The 19,635-nt window shown below is 58.5% G+C and overlaps 2 protein-coding genes across 3 annotated transcripts; both read left to right on the top strand.

Moving 5' to 3' along the window:
- The first annotated feature begins 1,222 nt into the window (after positions 1-1,222).
- On the top strand, positions 1,223-3,639 carry LOC142059571 (uncharacterized). Its single transcript, XM_075098376.1, is given in 6 exon segments — positions 1,223-1,291; positions 2,016-2,032; positions 2,966-3,080; positions 3,082-3,145; positions 3,255-3,311; positions 3,314-3,639. Coding segments are annotated over 6 exon segments (648 nt in total).
- Positions 3,640-6,719: 3,080 nt separating this feature from the next.
- Positions 6,720-19,303, top strand: AP3B2 (adaptor related protein complex 3 subunit beta 2). Of its 2 annotated transcripts, none has more exons than XM_075099762.1 (27): positions 6,720-6,932; positions 9,843-9,918; positions 10,040-10,114; positions 10,250-10,345; positions 10,438-10,598; positions 10,726-10,792; positions 11,609-11,791; positions 11,910-12,086; positions 12,323-12,420; positions 12,681-12,735; positions 12,889-12,960; positions 13,128-13,190; positions 13,420-13,552; positions 13,635-13,744; positions 13,820-13,996; positions 14,081-14,267; positions 14,369-14,487; positions 14,714-14,825; positions 15,433-15,631; positions 15,705-15,876; positions 15,963-16,017; positions 16,395-16,501; positions 16,611-16,842; positions 16,946-17,030; positions 17,647-17,744; positions 18,462-18,600; positions 18,825-19,303. In XM_075099762.1, the coding sequence occupies exons 1-27, from the start codon at positions 6,760-6,762 to the stop codon at positions 18,973-18,975; spliced, it is 3,372 nt and encodes a 1,123-aa protein (XP_074955863.1). In that variant the 5' UTR covers positions 6,720-6,759; the 3' UTR covers positions 18,976-19,303. The 2 variants fall into 2 exon arrangements, with proteins under 2 accessions (XP_074955863.1, XP_074955862.1); XM_075099761.1 differs by having other exon boundaries at positions 15,705-15,879.
- Positions 19,304-19,635: the final 332 nt, after the last annotated feature.

Raw genomic sequence — 19,635 nt, 5'->3', positions numbered from 1 at the left:
ATGACCTCTAGAGGTCCCTGCCAACCCAAACCATTCTGTGATTCTATGATTCTATAAGGATCAGAAGGGGACAATGGGAACCTGGATGTTTTAATGGTGACCGGAGACAATGATGGATGGTGGAGAGCAGGAGGTGACAGCAGGGACCAGAAGACACGATGGAGACCAAGACAGGACAATAGGGACCACGTGGGGATGATGGGGACCAGGACAGTGTGATAGGGATCAGGAGGGGGCAGTGGGATGCAATATGGGTCAATGGGGATCATGAGGGGATAGTGAGGACTGGGATGGGATTATGGGGACCGGGAGGAGAAGATGGGGATCAGGAGGGAACAATGGTGACAAAGGATGCCTAGAGGGATGATGAAGACCAGGAGATTATGATGCAGCCATGAGCCATGAGCAGCTAGTGAGGACCAGGAGTGGATGGTGGGGACCAGAAGTGGGTGGTGAGAACCATAAGGTACATGAGAATGGGACAACAGGGACCAGGAAAGAATGGTGGTCAGGAAGGGACAAGAACAACCAAAAGCAGGCACGAAGGTGTGGGAGCGTACAATATGGCTCCAGGGCTGGAGGTGGCTGGGAAGGGTTAATACAGCTGTCCGGTGCTAAGCCTTGTCCAGGCCAGGCTCTGTTTTCAGCTGTAATTTGCTCTTGTTCATTGGAGGATCCATGATAAATGATGCTGCGGACGTTGCACAATGACAGAGTGTGACAGCTCCCACATCACCTGCCCCAAACCCTGCCAAAGTCTTTGCTGACCCCCCAGCACAAGGATTAAGGTTTACTGTGGCTCCAGAGCTGTTCCTGGGCATGCACTGCCCCAGGGATACATGGCTGCAGAAAGGCTGGTGGCTGTCCCTTGGGCCATCTTTAGGGCAAGAGGCATTTTGGCACCAAGAGGTATTTTGGCACCAGCCCAGTGGCCACTGGGTATCAGTGCATAGTGGCCATGGGGTCATTTCATGACTCCTTAGATGTCACCCAAGAGGTTCACTGATGAAATGTCACACCAGGTTGGGTTCATCCCCCTGGGACTGGTCCCACAGGATATGCAAGGTGCCACAGTCGGGCCAGTCAGTGCAGCAGGGACCTGGACAGTGCTGATCTGGAAATGCATGGTGGGGGGTGGGGGTGGGGGGTGTCCAGGGAGGTTGCTCTAGGCTGGAGATGGGTGCTAGCAGGGTTGGGTGCTGGCAAGGGCAAAAACGTGGGCATGGGCAAAAACAACGGCATCTACTTTGCCCTCTACCTCCTGGGCTTGCTGGAGTTCTACACGCAACTGGTGAGCACAGAGCTGGGCATCACAGCCACAGTGGGACAACTCCTGCACCCACACCCAGACCTGCATTTGCATCCTGACTCAATTTCCCCTGGGGCTGGCCTATGGGTGGTGGGGACAGTGGATGGGACAACCAAGCCCCTGCACATGGACAGCTTTCTCTTGCAGGTGGAATTCCCAAATTAAGGTGGCACCAGTGATGATGGGGCCATGAGTATCCCCAGTGTCAGCCCTCCCTGGCAATGCCTTGGGCTCCCCTGAGGGCTGTGTTGTCCTCAAAGAGGGCTGGTGTCTCCAGGAGGGTTGGGGTCCCCAAGGAGGCCTGAGACCCAAGCAGGGCTGGGAACACAGGAGGGCTATGGGGTCCCTGGGAGGGAGGTGTCCCCAGGAAGGATGGGGTTCCCAGGCGGTTTGGGTCACCATAATGGGCTGGGGTCCTGAAAGTGGGCTGGGGTCCCTCAGATGGCTGTGGGATCTGGAAGGGCTGGGGTCCCCTAAAGGGACTGTGTTCCCAAGGAAGGCTGGGGTCCCAAAAAGGGGCTCAGGTCTTCAGGAGGGCTGGAGTCTCTGGGAGGGCGGCAGGGTACCTGCAAGGCCTTGTGTGGTCCCCAGCTGCCAGTGCTGGTGGGACACCCAGCCACATGGGGCAGGAAGGGCAGGGCAGGGGGTCAGGGTACCGTCCCCCACTTTCTGGGCCACCTGCAGTCCACCCACCCCGGTGTTGCAGAAGAGCAGCCTCATATTGTGAGGGCTGGTGGCCACCACATCCTCTGGAGAACAATCCTCGTGCCGACTACAGAGGACCCTCAGCATCACCCTGTGCACCCCAACGCCTTGCCCTAGGGAAGGACGTTTTTTTGGAGCGGGGAGGTTGCTTTCTGCTTCCTGGAACTTAATTGCTATGCATTAATTAGATGCATTATTACATTTTGTTATCTGCAATGTGCCTATTTTCCCTTGTTGCCTCACTCATGCATGATGGGTGAGAGAGCTGCCCGGCTGGCAGCCTGCCTCTTAGGGCTTGTTAGCTGCAAAGACAAACAATAACTGAAATATCTGCAAATATCAACAATTACCTGTGAAGAATAATAATAACAACAATAAGAATAAGAATACAATACGTAACATATCATATAGATGTCAGATATCAGACATCGTACATCACAATACTGGTGGGTTGATCTTGGCTGGCTGCCAGGTACCCAGCCAGCTGCTCTATCACTCCCCCTCTTCAACTGGACAGGAGGACAAAACTTTGACAAACGGCTCATGGGTCGAGATAAGGACAGGGAGGTCACACCACAGGTACCATCCCAGGCAAAACAGACTCGGCTTGGAGAAATTAATTTTATTTATTGCCAATCAAATCAGAGTAGGACAGTGACAAATAAGAATAAATCTTAAAATGCCTTCTCGCCACCTCTCCCTTCTTCCCTGGCTCAACTTCGCTCCCAATTTCTCCACCTCCTCCTCACCCAGAGGTGCAGGGGGATGGGGAAGGGGGGTTGCAGTCAGTTCATCACATGCTGTCTCTGCTGCTCCTTCCTCCTCACACTTTTCCCCTGCTCCAGCATAGGGCTGGCTCCCACCCATGGGAGACAGTCCTCCACAAGCTTCTCTCCTTCACATGGGCCGCACTTCTTCACAAACTGCTCCAGCGTGGTCTCCTCTCCAAAGAGGAGCTGCTCTCTGCAAGGGGCTGCTGGGCCAGCACTTTGATGTGGTCCCTGATGGAGTGGCCGAGTCCCCCCAGCCCAGGGACCTCTTCCTCTTCCCACTGGCCTCAGGGGGCCCCTACCTATCAGGGCACCTACCCTGATATCTACTGTGGTGATGGGGAGATCATTCACTTGAAAGGTGAGCCCCAGGAGGTGGTCACATCATGTGGGGACGTCCCTATGGAAGGGACACAAAGGGGTACAATGTCCCCCCCACCCTGCAGGCTGCTCGGGAACCTCCTCATCAGGGGTCGTGGCCAAGCACGGCAAGAGCCACCTCCTGTGGGCACAGGGTCCGGCCAAGGTGCTCGGAGGAAGGGAGGGCTGGATGCAGCCGCCCTGCAGCAGTGGATCCAGGTGGCCACGGAGCAGGTGCTGGAGTACGACGCTGTCACCTGCAACTGTGCTCACTTTGCCCTCAGCCTGCTGGGTCTGGACCAGCTCTCCAGCACCATAGTGGGTGTCACTGCCACAGCAGGTGCCACCACCCCAGGGGACCCTGACGCCTCCTTCGGCCAAGCACCACCACAGCCCATCTTCTCTCCCAGCTGTGCCCAGTGCTGCAGTGAGAGCGGCAGCTATGAGCCTGGGGGACACACAGGGCTGGAAAATCCTCCCCTGAGGGACTGGTGAGGCACTGGTGGCTGTGGCATCCCTCTTGTGTGCCAATAAATGGTTGCATGGAGAGCCTGTGCCAGCCCTGTTTGATTTGTGGGTTTTTTCACTCTTGCTTTCCTTTTCCCAGAAGCTCTTTTTTCCCAAAGCCACCAGCGAGCGATGTCCCACCTTGGTGCAACCACCCCCTGCTGCCTCTTTTACAGGGAGTGGCCACTCTTTACGTTCTGTGGCCTCTGGAGGCAAACAATGCCTCTTTTGCTGCCTGGACCAGGTCTGCTTGGAGGCCAGTCACCGGTGATGTCCCTCAGGGGTCAATACTTCGTCCAGGCGGGGGCTGGAGGAAAGTGTCTTGGAGGTGGGTGGGAGGACGCTGCATGACATGCACTTTTGGAGATGTCCTTCAGCTCCTCTGACTCAAGAGCATTTCCAGGATCTCCAGCATTGCCTCCCTGCACTCCCAAACTTAACATTTAAGGTGGAATTGGCAAATTAAGCCCAACTGTCAAAAGCTGGAAAACACTTTGGAGGTTTTCCTGGACTTTGTGCTGCTTTTTGGTTTTGCTTTCAGCCTTTCTCTGCCTCTCACGTGCATCACAAAAGATGTGAGGTCAGGTTTGGCCCCAGTGCCTGCTGACCCGCCCATCCCAGTTGCATTTCCTTTGGTGCCCTTGGTTGAGGTGCCATCAGCCTGGCTCTGTCACCAGCTCCGTCCCAGAGAAAACATCACTAAGTAGCAGCAGCAGCCTGGTAAGAATGTTCCCATCTCGGCACCCATTTGCAGGCAGCTGCCTGTGCTGCCATCACACTAGGACAGGGAGGGGGATGATGAACAGGGCTTGTCCCAGGATGTCCCCAGCTTGAAGAAGTCGGGAAGCATGAGTGACTTTTGTCTGAGCCAAGCCCTGTGCCAGGCAGGAGCCATCATGGGCAAGATGTGATGGCAGAGCGGGACCCTTACCTCTGCGCATGGGCAACGTACTGATACCCCATTTCTTTTCCTCCCTCCTTGCAGATGTCAAGCAGCTCAGTAAGTAGGATCTTGGCGAGACCTCCACCGGCAATGTGAGTGGCTTGGGGTGCATTGGAGGGGGTATTGGGGCTGGTTTGGCAGCCTACTCACCTTCCCTCCCCGCACATTTGCAGAGGGAGTATGAGACACTGAGCTTTACACTCTTCAAGTGCGCCCCCGGGTACGGGGAGGTCTTTGAGGAGGTGCCAGAGCACGTTGTAGCCTGGGGACCTCTTCCACGTGAACGTCATATCTGGCCTCCTCAGCAACATCTTCAAACACATGGCCATCTACTGCAGGGATGGAGAGGTCACACACTTCCAGAGTAAGTGTTTGACCCCCTGCTTCCATTTGGGATGTGGTGGTGGCCAGAATACAGCTAGCAGTGCAGTGGCTGGGCCAGGGCAATGGGCGGCTCTCGGTTTTCCAGACATAAACATTCTGAAGAACCTTGGTCGGATACATAAGGAGGGCTTCAACACCATGAAAAGGGAGAGGGGGAAATGCCAGATTTACCATGAAGAAAATGCTGTAGGGCCCCTTGGAGGGTTGTGTGGTCCTCAGAGAGGGCTGATTTCTCTGGGAAAGGTGGAGTCCCTGGGACGGATGCACAGTTTCCAAGTGGGCTGGGGTGTCCAGGAGTACTAGGGTCTCCAGGAGGGTTGGGATCCTCGGGAAGGCTGGGGTCTTTGAGAGGGTGGGGATTCCCAAGAGGGCTGGGGTAACTGTGAGTGCTGTGGGATCACCAGGGTTGCTGGGTCCTCAGGAGGGATGGGGTCTCCGGGAGGACTGTGGGGTCCTGAGGAGGGCTGGGGTCCACAGGATGGCTGTGGGATCTGCAAGAGGGCTGGGTCCCCAAACACACTGGGGTCTCCAGGACAGTTCTGGTGTCTCCACAGAGGTCCCACAAGCAGGGCTGGGACCCCCAGAAAGGCTGTGGGGCTCCCGGCAGGGAGGGCTCCCTGGGAGGGATTCAAGGTCCCCAAGAGGGCTGAAGTCTCTTAAGGGGGTTGGTGTTCCCAGGAGGGCTGGGCTCCAGCTGCCAGCACTGGTGGGGGACCCAGCTGCACAGGGTGGGAAGGGCAGGGGGTCAGGGGTTGCTTTCTGCTTGCTGGAGCTTAACTGCTGTGCATTAATTAGCCTTCTTAAATTTTGCTACCTGAAATGTGCCCATTTTCCCTCACTGCCTCACTGATGGGTGAGAGAGCTGCCCGGCTGGCAGCCTGCCTCTCGGGGCTTGTTAGCTGCAAAGATGAACAATAACCAAAATATCTGCAAATATCAACAATTACCTGTGAAGAATATAGTAGTAGTAGTAGTAGTAGTAGTAATATCAGTAATATATAAGAATAAAAAATATAATTCAATACAATAATATACATAATATATATCATATATCATACATCATATATAATATACTTATACCATATACTATATAAAGTATAATGTAGAATGTAGAATATATAATGTAATATGATAGAATGTAGAATATAGAATATAGAGTATAGACTACACTATAATTAATATAATCTGCAACATAATATAATGTATTATATCATATAACACATAACATATGACAGAATGTAAAATGGATTATGGATTATAGATGATGTATAATATAGTATGATTAATACAGAATATATATAACATCATAGAATTAATATAATCAGTAATACAATATAATTTAATGTAATATATGAGGTAGTACATCATATATAGTATATAATACGTACATATAATGTGTACTGTCTAATGTATTATGTATTAAATAATAAATATAATGTAATTTGATATATTATGTGATATAATATAATTTAATGTAAATATGTATAATTATACAATCTATTATGATGTTTGATATATATGAGCTACATGATAGATACTATATAATCACATCCGAAACAGTACTACTAATATCCCGAATCAGGCCCATTTAACCCCTGACCCAAACCTGTGCGAGGGGGGTGGGTGTCTAGGGCTGGGGACCCCTTTAAGGGGTGCAAAGCCTCCCTCTCCGTTTAGGGAGGGGTTGAGCCGCCTTGGCAATGCGCCCCTGAAACCGAGCATCCCTGGAGGATGGGGAGCGCGGGGAGCGCGGGGAGCGTTAGGGCGGGCCCCGTCCCCGCATGACGCTGACATCAGTCCCGGCATCCCAACCGGCCGCATCCCGACTGCATCCCGCCGCCATGGCGGCCAGCCCGGCCTACGGGGAGGAGAAGGGGGGCTCCTCCAGCCTGGGGGAGCCCGAGTATGGCCACGACCCCGCCAGCGGCGGCATCTTTTCCTCCGACTACAAGAGGTGGGGACGCTGCGGGGGACAAGCCGAGCCTGGCCGGGTCGCCGCCACGGCAGGCTTTGGCCGCCATCCCCGCCGGGGATGTCGTACCCGACTGGGGGCTGGCCACAGTCCCTGGGGTGGGGACGGGATGAGGATGGAGATGAGGATGGGGACAGGGATGGGCATGCGGATGGGGACAGGGGATGCGGTCACGCCGCCACTGCAGGTTGCAAAGGACGGGGAGGGTTTCCGGGGAAAATGGGAGGGTTTCGGAGACGGTCTGGCGGGGGGGTTGTGCGGGGCCCCTCACTGCACCCCCAGCCCCTGGGCTGGGGACACCCTAGGCACGGTGCCCCCGCCCAGGCTCTGCTGGCTCACGCAGCTCTCACGGGGGTCCCCAGGTGACAGCACTCGCCGCCGAGGTCCCCAGCACGGGGGAGAGGGTTCTGAGAAATATCACCCCTGTGTAGAGCAGGCTGCTGGGGCCGGGGAGGACAGGGACACAGAAGAAGGTGTGGCGGGGGAGGTCCACAGAGCTGTGGGAATGTGGGGGTCACTTTGTCCCCACAGCCCTGGCAGTGTCCCCCACTCTGGATATGTCCCCCACTCTGACCTGCTGGCAGGGTCCCCAGTCTGGCAGTGTCCCCCCAGCCCTGAAACACCATGTCCCTCAGTCTGGATGTACCCTGTCTCTGACACCCTGGCAGTGTCCCCCACCCTGCCCCACTGGCAGCATCCCCCAGTCTGGCAGTGACCCCCCTCGTCCTTACCCCACTCTCGAAGTGTCCTCCCCTCCCTGGCTCACTGGCAGTGTACCCTGGTATGGCAGTGTCCCCCCAGCCCTGACCCTCTGGCAGTGTCCCCGCAATCCTGACCCCCGTCAGTGTCCCCCAGTGTAACAGTGTCCCCAGGTCCTGACCCCCATCTGGAATTGTCCTCCATCCATGACCCACTGACAATGTCCCCATCTCACAGTGTCCCCCACTTCCCTGAGCCCCTGGCATTTTCCCCTACTCTGGCAGTGTCCCCCCTCTGGCAGTGTCCCCGCCTCTCTATTGCCCTGGCAGCGTGCCCCTGACTGGCAGTGTCACTCTCTCTACCCCTGGCTGTGTCTCCCAGTAAGACAGTGTCCCCCCAGCCCTGCCCCTCTAGCAGTGTCCCCCCATCCATTACCACTTGATAGTGTCCCTCAATCTGGCAGTGACACCCCTCCCTGATGCCCTGGCAGTGTCCCTATCTCACAATGTCCCCCCGTTCCATGAGCCCCGGCACTGTCCCCCATTTTGGTCAGGTCCCCCATCTCTGAACCCCTGGCAATGTCTCCCAGCCTGGCAGTATCCCCCAGCCTGGCAGTGTTCCCCTGTCTCCAAATCTGGCAGTGTCCCCTGATCCTGACCCCTACTGGCAGTGTCCCTCCAGCCCTGGCCTGCCATCAATGTCCTCCAGTCTGGCAGTGTCCCCTCACCTTGCCCCACTGGCACTGAACCTCAGTCTGCCCAGATCCCCTCAGTGACCTGCCATCAGTGTCCCCCACTCTGGCAGTGTCCCCCCATCCCTGCTCTGCTGGCAGTGTCTCCCAGTCCAGTCAGGTTCCCCCATCTCTGGCTGCCAACAGTGTCCCCCAGTCTGGCATTGTTCCCCATTCCCTGACCCCTGGGCTCTGTCCTGCATGCTGCCCCTCTCATGTGCCCGGCCCCTTGTGGCCACACCAGATCTGTCCCTGTCCCCATGAGTCATGCATGGCACATGGGGCAAGAGAAATGCCCCCCCAAGAGCCACCCCACTACCCCGTGGGACACCAACAGGTGTCCCATCCTGCCACCCCACCACTCTCGTGGCTGTCCCATCATGACGTGGGGTCCCTGGCCAGGACTGAGCCACTGAAAGCACCCAGAGAAGGAGCTCCCTGCAATGTCCCTGAGTCCCAGCTGCAGGACCTGTGTCACTTGGGACATGACATCCTGGGGTGTCCTTGTCTACCAGGAGGGGCACAGGATCGCGGCTGCAACCCAATCCCAACAGCAGCATCAGGTTTCAGCTGCCTGTGCTAGGAGGAGGAGTAGGGCCACAGCCCTGCCACTGTCCCCAGGGCCACCACCTCCAGCCGAAGCCATGCTGTCCCTGCCGCCAGTGCAGAAGCTGCTGCAGCAGCTACCAGTGGGGCTGGCCGGGTGGCCAAAACCACCGGTGGGCAGTGTCACAGCTGAGGAGGTGAAAAGCCCTGTGCTGGCCACCAAGGCTGGACAACCTGCCTGCTACAGTGCCCTGCGAGCTGAAGAGCTGCAGCCACTTGCCAGCCCCAAGCCCATGGTGGCCACCAGCACCAGGCCACTGCCGCGGTAAGACCCTTCCAAGGAGCCCCTGGGACCCTTCAGCAACAGTGGCTCTGGCCCAGCATTGTCCCATGGGTGCAACCACCAGCTGCTGTGGGTGGATGCAGCCTTGCAGGCCCCCCCTGGTTTGGTGGGGATGGGTGTCCCTTAGAAAAGGGGACAGTGGTGGCATATTCCCAGCCCAGGGAGGGGACGAGGGAAGGGGTCTGGGTCAGGGCACACAGGCACATCCATGCCACAGTGCCCAGAAGGGGACAAGGGACACCCATCCAAGCTGGGCTGGTGGCTGGCATTGAGCTGTTGATGGGCATCTGCTCACTTGGAAGTGATTTGGGAACATCCTGGGGTGACAACCACAGCCGGCTAGGAGGGGATCCTCATCCCAGTGACCAGTATGGGGACAGAGCTGGGTGCCAGCGCCGCACCGGTCCCTCTGTCTCCTCTTTCACCTGGCTGTAATCCAGCTCCTGTCTCCATAAATATTTTATGGCAAAGGGTTAGGTTGCCAGCCTGATGGCAGGCTGGGAGCAAAAAAGAAATCTAAAAATGGTTAAAAATGGCTAAAAGAGGAAAATTTTTCCCCCCCGGTGCGGTGCAGGCATGATGACCTCAAGGAGATGCTTGATAGCAACAAGGATTCACTCAAGCTGGAGGCCATGAAGAGGATCGTGGCGGTGGGTGTTGTTGCCACTGGCAGGGACCGCTGTTGGTGCCGAGTCATGCCGCGCTAAGCCATGCTGTGCTGTGCCGTGCCATGCTGGCTGCCCAGTGTCATGCTGCTCCTTTACCCCCTAGATGATCGCCCGGGGTAAAAATGCCTCTGACCTCTTCCCAGCTGTGGTGAAAAATGTCGCCTGCAAGAATATTGAGGTGAGGAAGGTCTTGGGTGGCCCCAGTGGCAATCATGGGTATTCCCAGGGTCTGGCACCTCTCCTGCAGGAGAGTTTTGGGGATGGGCTGGATTTTGGGGGGCTCTAAGATGGCTGCACCACCTTAACCCCACAGGTGAAAAAGCTGGTGTATGTCTACCTGGTACGCTATGCAGAGGAGCAGCAGGATCTGGCCCTGCTCTCCATCTCCACCTTCCAGCGAGGACTCAAGGTGGGCTGGTTTGGGGACCGGGCAGGGGGGAGTCTGGGGGGGGGAGCAAGCCCCCCCATGGCTGCGCTGAAGCCCCCTGAGTGTCCCCACAGGACCCCAACCAGCTGATCCGTGCTAGTGCCCTGCGAGTCCTCTCCAGCATTCGTGTGCCCATCATCGTGCCCATCATGATGTTGGCCATCAAGGAGGCTGCCTCGGACATGTCCCCATACGTGCGCAAGACGGCTGCCCATGCCATCCCCAAGCTGTACAGGTAATGGGGGGACAGCTGCTAAATGTTGGGGGTATCAATGAGGGTCTCAGCTGCTTGGTGCAGGCAGGGACAGGCAAGAAGGGGGGGAGTTTGGTCTGGCCACACCTGCCCTGCTCTTCCCTTGCAGCCTTGACTCAGACCAGAAGGACCAGCTGATTGAAGTGATTGAGAAGCTGCTGGCAGACAAGACCACGGTAAGCGGGGCATCATGTCTCCCCTGCCCCTGAAATCTGGGGACATCACCATCCCCACTGACCTAGCATCCTCATCGGGATGCAGATGTCCCTACCAAATTGGTGTCCTTATAGGGATGCAGCCATCTATGCAGAGAAGGCATCCTTGCAGTGATGCTGCTGTCCCCACCAAGCCAGCATCCTCATTGGGATGCTACCATCCCCACTGATATGGCATCCTTGTGATGAGGCAGCCATCGCCATAGGGCTGGCATCCTCATGGCGATGCCATCGTCCCTATTGATCCAACATCCATGCAGGGACGCAGCCATCCCCAGAGCCAACGTCTTTGTGGGGAGGTCACTGTCCCCACTAAGCCAGCATCTTCATGGGGATGCCACTGTCCCCACTGATCCAGCACCATCGCAGGGATACAGACATCTCCACCCATCTGGCATTCTCACAGGAATGCAGCCATCCCTGCAGAGCTAGCATCCTTGTGGGGGTGCTGCTGTCCCCAGTGGGTCAAAATCCTCATGGGGATGCCACCATCCCCACTGAGCTGGCAACCCCACAAAGAAGCCACCATCCCCACCAAAACAGCATCCTCACAGGGATGCCACTGTTCCCACCGAGCTGGCCTCAGTGTTGACCAAGGTGATCAACAATATTGGTTGAACAACAAACCGTTGTGCCCGCTGATCCAGCATCCTTGCAGGGATGCAGCTGTCCATGCTCAGCTGGACTCTTCACAGGGATGCCACCATCCCCACCAAACCAGCATCCTCATGGAGATGCCACCACCCCGGTGAGTCACCACGGGCTTTCCCTTCCCAGCTGGTGGCCGGCAGTGTGGTGATGGCATTTGAGGAGGTCTGCCCAGAGCGCATCGACCTCATCCACAAGAACTACCGCAAGCTCTGCAACCTGCTCATTGACGTGGAGGAGTGGGGACAGGTGGTCATCATCAACATGCTGACCCGCTACGCACGCACTCAGTTCCTCAGCCCCAACCAGAACGTGAGTGCAGGAGCCTTGGGGTGCCCCAGGAGCCTTGGGGTGCCCTGGGAGCCCATGGGGAGGTGGGGTGAAGGGGGGGTGCTGTTGGACGGGTACACAGCTTCCCTCCTACCAGCAGGAGTCCTTGCTGGAGGAGAGTGCCGAGAAGGTCTTCTATGGCTCTGAGGAGGAGGATGCCAAGGACACCAAGGCAGAGGCAGCCTCATTGGCCAAGCGCAAGCCCTATGTCATGGACCCTGACCACCGCCTGCTCCTGCGCAACACCAAGCCCCTGCTGCAGAGTCGCAATGCTGCGGTGAGCCCCCTGCCCCAGCCCTGTCCATCCCTGGAGGCCACCGGTGGTGTCCAGCAGCCTGGGCTCATGATGTCCCCACTGGCCAAGGAGTCAGCAGGGTGCTTGAGGGCCACCCAGGGCCAGCTGTTCCCAGGGATGGGCTTCCTTGGGTGCTGCTGGGTGGGACATTGTGGGACACAGCCATCTCCTGGAATGTCCCCATGCTTGCCAGGTGATGCTCAGGTGTCTCCCTGCAGGTGGTGATGGCCGTGGCACAACTCTACTTCCACCTGGCACCCAAGGCGGAGGTTGGTGTCATCGCTAAGGCACTGGTGCGGCTCCTGCGGAGTCACAGGTCTGTGTCACCCAGGTTGTGGTGGTCCCCGACCCTGCCATCTGGTTGGTAGCACCCATAGGGAGCCTCAAGGCCCTGGGATGTCAGGCTGAGCCAAATGGCAAAAAAAGAGGGCTTTTTGGCCTGGCCCAGTGTAGGCATGGGCTAGTGGCGTCGTGGTGGGACCAGCCTGGTGGTGGATCTTGCCCTGTCTTCACAGCGACTTGATAGGGGGGTCTGGCCCTGCCCTGCTGATGGTGGTCCCCCCTTTGTTCCCACAGCGAGGTTCAGTATGTTGTGCTGCAGAATGTGGCCACCATGTCCATCAAACGGCGGGTGAGTCTCAGACTCAGTGTGGGAGTAGTTGGCCCTGTTGACTCTGGACCAGAATGAAGGCTAGCCAGCAGGGTCACCAGGGCCAGCTGCCTGTGGGTGGCCTTGGGGAGGCGGGGACAGGGATGGCACTAGCACTGCTGGCTCTGCATGCAGGGGATGTTTGAGCCCTACCTGAAGAGCTTCTATATCCGTTCCACGGACCCCACGCAGATCAAGATCCTCAAGGTGAGCTGCAAACACCTGGCTGAACCCATCACTGGTGGCTTTGGGGCTTCATGGAGCCCTTACCTGTGGGGCAGCTGTCCTCCATGCCCTGGGGTCAGGATGACAGCAAGGATCCCGTGCCCTGGCACCATACCCCCATGCTGCCCATCTCTTTGTCTTTCCCACAGCTTGAGGTCCTCACCAACCTGGCCAATGAGACCAACATCTCCACCATCCTGCGGGAGTTCCAGGTATGCCGTGGTCATACTGAGGCCACCAGGGTGCCACCCTGGCACGGCTCTGGGTGCCAAAACACCACCATGGAGGGGATGGAGGAGACCCTCACCAGGAAGAGTGGGCTGAGGCCCTGCCAACCCCACAAGTGGCTCCAAAGAGCTCCAACATGTGAGCACCACATGGGGGGATGCCTGGCACAGGCATGTGGGTGACGTGTCATGTGTTCCCCCCATGTCTGTGCAGACCTACATCCGCAGCATGGACAAGGACTTTGTGGCAGCCACCATCCAAGCCATTGGGCGCTGCGCCACCAACATCGGGAAGGTGCGGGACACCTGCCTCAATGGCCTGGTCCAGCTCCTCTCCAACCGGGATGGTGAGTCCACACTGTGGGCGTGAAATGGGGGCTCCATCGCTCTCAGGGAAGGACCCCTCTGAGGCCAGGTCTCTGTCTGCAGAGCTGGTTGTGGCCGAATCTGTGGTGGTCATCAAAAAGCTGCTGCAGATGCAGCCAGCCCAGCACAGCGAGATCATCAAGCACATGGCCAAGCTTACTGACAACATCCAGGTGGGTCAGGGTGTTTCGTGGCCCGCAGGACCAGGGGAGTGGCACCGGTGCCATGTGCCTGGGGGCATTTTGCAGGTGCCAATGGCACGGGCCAGCATCTTGTGGCTCATTGGTGAGTACTGTGAGCACGTGCCCAAGATCGCACCTGACGTGCTGCGCAAGATGGCCAAGTCCTTCACCAATGAGGAGGACATCGTCAAGTTGCAGGTCATCAACCTGGCGGCTAAGCTCTACCTGACCAACTCCAAGCAGGTATCGGGGATGTGGACCAACAGTGTGCCTCAGTTTCTGCACTAGAGAGGGTGAGGCTGGCCCTGAGCATGTCCTCTGGTGTAGAGCAAGCTGCTGACCCAGTACGTCCTCAACTTGGCCAAGTATGACCAGAATTATGACATCCGTGACCGGGCTCGCTTCATCCGCCAGCTCATCGTGCCTACTGAGAAGAGCGGGGCCCTCAACAAGTACGCCAAGAAGCTCTTCCTGGCCCAAAAACCCGCTCCCATCTTGGAGTCATCCTTCAAAGGTACCCACACCTGGTCACAGGGCATGGGAACGCAGGGCCAGCTGACACCACAGCGCTTTATGGCTGTCCCCGAGCTGCTGCCACCTCTCACCCCACTGCAGATCGGGACCATTTCCAGCTGGGCTCCCTGTCCCACCTGCTCAACGCCAAGGCTGTGGGCTACCAGGAGCTGCCTGACTGGCCGGATGAGGCCCCTGACCCCTCCGTGAGGAACGTAGAGGTGTGTGGAGCACCCTGGGGTGTGGTAGTGCATGTGGGGGCCAAGGTGGAAGCATCATCTTGAGGTCTTGGGAGAGCCCCAGAAGGTGACCAGGTGCCGCTCAGCTGCCCCACATCCCCTCTCTGGTGCCCACACACCTACCTGGGGACAGGAGGTGGGCAAGGGCTGCTGTTTGGGCCCCCGGTCCATGGGCGATGGCCCCGCTCCATCACCCCTGTGTTGGTAGGTTCCTGAGTGGACCAAGTGCACCAGCCGGGAGAAGAGGAAGGAGAAGGTGGAGAAACCTTTCTACTCCGACTCGGAGGGAGAGTCAGGGCCTACGGAGTCAGCGGACAGCGGTGAGGACCCGGTGGCACGGCAGGGCATGGGGCAGGGGCCAGCTTGGTGGGGCTTTAGGCAGGGGTCACTGTGGCAGGGACATCAGGCAGGTGCCACCATGGTGGGGCATCGGGCAGGAGACATTGCAGTGGGGACATCCCATGGTGGTAGGGACATGGAGGGATGTGGCAGGGGGATGTGGGGATGCAGTGGGGGGTTGTGACGACACAGCGGGAAGATGTGGGGTGAAGTGGGGATGCAGTGGAGGGACACAGGGACAGAGTAGGCTGCAATGGGAGGGTGTGGAGATGCAGTGCAGCTGCAGAAGGCAGCAGAGGGTGCTGGGATGCAGCAGGATGTAGCAGAGGGATGCAGGGATGCAGCAGGATACAGAGGGAGGCAGCAGGAGGATGTGGGGATACAGTGGAGACGCAGTAGGAGGATCCAGAGATGCAGTGGAAGGCTGCAGGGATGCAGCAGAAGGACACAGGGATGCAGGGATTCAGTGGGGATACAGCAACGGGTGTGGGGATGCAGTAGAAGGACGGGGGGATGCTGTGGGACACACCAGGGAGCTGTGGGGATGCAGGAGGACACAGCAGCAGGGCTGAGACGTGGCCCCCACAGAGCCCGAGTCTGTCAGTGAGGAGAGCGGCAGCAGTGGCAGCTCCAGCAGTTCCAGCTCTGACAGCGAGGAGGAGGAAGAGGAGGAAGAGGAAGAGGAAGGCAGCAGGGAGCAGTCAGAGGACAAGGAGGATGAGGAGGAGAAGAGGACGAAGAGAAAGAAGGAAGGCTCCCGGAAGGCAGCCCTGGGGAGCATGGGCAGGTACAGCCAGGAAAGCGAGGTGCCCCCAGCCAAACCCCACCCCGGCTCCCCCTCAGCTGGCCTCTCCCTGCAGCCCCAGTGAGGAAGAGGAGGAGGAGGAGGAGGGGGTGAAGAAGTCCAAGAAGAAGAAGGCATCACAGGGGAGGAAGGACCATGCCGAGACCTCATCAGAGGAGGCCAGTGCCTCCGAGAGCAGCTCCTCAGGCTCCGACTCAGGCTCCGAGGTGGAGGCCAAGCAGAGGAAGGTGGTGAGGGCTGAGCAGGGTTGAGGGGCAGCGTGGGGACCCCCAGACCCCTCATTCACCCCCCCCATCTCTCTTCCCCCTTGCAGCCCCCCAGCAGCAGGGCCGGCCCCAAGGAGATCTCCCTGCTTGACCTGGATGACTGTGAGTGGCTGCCCAAGGCATGTGGGATGGCCATAGTGGTGGTGCTGGGGAAACTGAGGCACAGGCACCTGCCCTGGTGGGGACAGGGTCCTGGAGGTCTTTTGTGGGCTGCTGAGCTGGGACGAGGACCAGAGTGGTCCTTGTCCCCAGAGGATGACTGTGGGAGAGGTGGCTGTGCCAGCGGGGCTGTCCCTGTTGGGACTGTGCCCATGGGATTGTCCCCATGCAGGTGTGCCTGTGGGGTTGTGCCACCACGGCTGTCCCCATGGGGCTGTCCCCATAAGGCTGCCCCCACAGGGCTATGCCACTGAGGTTGTCCCCATGGGCTGAGGCTCATAAGAGTTCTGTTAACCCTTCCCTCCCCCCATGCCCTGCAGTCACCCCACCTCCTCCCCAGCCTGTCCTGTCCAGCAGCGTCATCTCCACCAGCCTCGTGACTGACCTGGAGGGCCTCACACTCACCGACACCTCCCTAGCACCTGCTGTAAGTGTCCCCAATGTCCTTCCTGGGGGGGAGTCCTGGGATGCCTGCCACCCATGGGGCCATCAGGGAAGGGGCTGGCCACCCATGCTGGTCCCTTGGTCCCCCACAGCTGCTGAGCCCAGTGTTCGGCGCAGTGAGGACCTATGAGCTGCTGCACCGCATGGCGGGCGAGGGGCTCTCGGTCGAGTACTGCTTCAGCCGCCGGCCCTTCCCAGGGGACCCCCACATGGTGGCCGTCCAGATCCAGATTTCGAACAACACTGACGCCGAGGTGAAGAGCCTGCGAGTCAGCGAGCCCAAGCCGCTCTCCGGCATGCGGATTCAGGAGTTCCCCGAGATCGGTAGAGCATGGCACAGCCACGATGCTGGTGGGGGGTGCAGAATGGGGACCGGGGTTGGCTAGTGGAGGGGATGTGGGACGCAGTGGCAGCCCTGTGCTTTCAGAGTGCCTGGCACCCGGGGACACGGCCAGTGTGGTGATGGGCATTGACTTCTGCGACTCCACCCAGGCGGCCAACTTCCAGCTGTGGTGAGCACCTGGCGCCGGGCAAGACAGGACAGGTGTCCCAGGGGATGGGGACAGTGTGGGGTGTTCCAGGGCTGGGGGACAGTAGAGCGGGGCACAGGTGCTCCAGGGATGGAGAAAGTGGGATGGGCACCATAATCCCTCCAGGGGACTTGGGGCAGCAGGGAACAGGTGGCAGCCAGACAGGGCATGGGGTACCCCCAGGGGATGGGAGACAGCAGGACAGGGTGTGAAGTGCCCCAGGGCATTGGGGACAGCTGGACAGGCACCAACATCCCTCCATGGGATGGAGGACAGCAGGAGAGGCCCCAGGGGACCGTGGAACAAGGTCCATCTGGGGGATAGGGGACAGCAGAATGGGCACCAGTGTCCTCCCAGGGGAGGTTGAACACCAGGATGGGCATGAGGGGGTTGGGGAACAGCAGGGCAGGCACCAGGGTCCCTGCAGGAGACAAGGAGGTGGCAGCAGCCCCAAGTCCAGGCTGATGGATTCCCCCTATTTCCAAGGCCTTTTGTGCCTGTTTTCCTCCAGCCGCCCCCTGCCCAGGGCAGGGACAGGAAGTGGGACCTAGGGGGCACATTTTGAACATGTGCTCCCCTCACCCTCCTGTCTCCCCAGCACCCACACACGCCACTTCTACGTCTCCATCCAGCCGCCTGTGGGGGAGCTCATGGCCCCCGTCTTCATGAGTGAGAACGAGTTCAAGAAGGAGCAGGGTGAGTGGAAGATGGGGACAGGGTGGCGCACAGGCACCCACTGCCCCAGTGCTGATGCTGATGCCCCCATTTTGTCGACTCTGCCACCCTCACCGTGGCCCTAGATCACCTTGCGTGGCCAGGTGAGGGTAAGTGGCCACTAGGCCGGCCCCTAGACTAGCCCTGCTCCCCTCATTCCCATCCTGCACCCCCTGGCCTGCAGGTTGGGGTGACCACCCTGGCTCCAGGGTTCCCCCACTGGGTCCCCACACAGCATGGAGGGCTTATGCCACCCTGGTTCTCCCAGCACCATATCTGGTGAGTGACAGGGACACCCTGGCCCCATGTCCTTGTGCTCCTGGAGCAGCAGCATCTCCACCCTGGCCCCGTGGATGGTGTCTGGGCTGAGCAGTGAGTGCTCGTTGCCCTGCAACACCTGGCCTCATTGCTGCTGGAGCCCAGAGGAGCCCATCCCCAGGGACATGGCTGCTGCCACCAGGCAGGGACATGGGGATGAGCCCAGGAGGGGTTGTGGAAGAAGGATTTTCCTGAATCCATCTCTGCTGGGCTGGGGAGGACCAAGCAGGGCAGCCAGCTCAGGATGTCATGGGGTACCCAGACGCAGGGAGCTGGTGGCTGGAGGGGCTTGGTTTGGGGATGGCAAAAAGGAGCCCAGCAGGGACATGGCTGCTGGGTGCCTGGCTGGAGATGGGCAGGTGCCTCTGCTGCCCGCTCCAGGGAAGCTGATGGGCATGAGCGAGATCACGGAGAAGCTGACACTGCCCGAGAAATGCCGGAGCGACCACACCATTGTCCAGCAAGTGACCTTGGCCGCCAATGTGGGCCGTGTGCCCTGTGGTGCCGACAACGTGTACAGGTAGCCAAACCCCCACGCCGGGACCAGGTGGGTGCTGTCACCACTCTGGTCCCACCAAAATCACAGTGGGGCTACTCAGGGCTTCCTTTAGGACAAGGAGCCTTCATAAACCCACACATGATGGTGGCCATGGGTGGCAGATGCCTCCCTGTTCCCCACCAGAGAATCCATGGGGATGGGAGGGAGACAGCTTGCCCTGAAGTCCTGTGTTTGCTGGCGGGTAGGTTTGTGGCCAAGACAGTGACCAGCGGGAGCCTGGTGCTCATCACCCTGGAGCGACGGGAGGGCGCTGCGGCCCAGCTGACCGTCAACAGTGAGAAAATGGTTATCGGCACCATGCTCGTGAAGGACATCATCCAGGCCCTGGCACAGTGATGGCCAGACACCCCTGCCCTCCCACCCCCACTCTACCCCACACTGCTCCCCAAAATGCTCCCTACCCCAAATTCTGCCAGGTTATTCCCTGCCCCAATCCCCAGAGGAGGAGCAGGCAGCAACCCCTGGGCCGGCTTTGCTACTGGGAGGAAGGAGCAGGACGAGGCGGATGGGACACAGGGCAATGTTCCGTTTGGAGGGGTCATGGCAGCTCCAGCCCCACAGGAGCACAGCGTGCCTCCAGCTCCCAGCCCCTTGCCACCATCTCCCAATGTAACCCCTATTTATTATGGCCAGGATCTCCCAATAAAGGTCTTCTCAAACCTGCTCCCTTCCCCTCCTCTGCTCTGTGTGCACTGTGTCCGGATCAGCCCCAGACTGCACCTATGCCAGGCTCTGCCAGCTTCCCCGCGCAGCAGTGGGGGATATGCATGTCCCTTGAGGGTGGCACTGCTTCAGCTGGGTAGCTACTGGGTCTCAAATATCCAATACGAACACACAGGGTCAGGGTAAACCTCTCTAGAGTGTGGGAGGCATTTGGTCCCAGTCAGGGATCTGAGGAGTCCTGGGAGGATTCCAGCTATTTATTCAAAGCAGAATTGCTCGTGCTTTGACCACAGAAATACCTGCTAGGTCAGGGCTGGGTCTATTCTGTAGTGC

Source organism: Phalacrocorax aristotelis, chromosome 7 (genome assembly GCF_949628215.1).
Source record: "Phalacrocorax aristotelis chromosome 7, bGulAri2.1, whole genome shotgun sequence".
In the NCBI taxonomy this organism is placed as follows: domain Eukaryota; kingdom Metazoa; phylum Chordata; class Aves; order Suliformes; family Phalacrocoracidae; genus Phalacrocorax; species Phalacrocorax aristotelis.
This window is presented reverse-complemented; position numbering and strand designations above follow the sequence as displayed.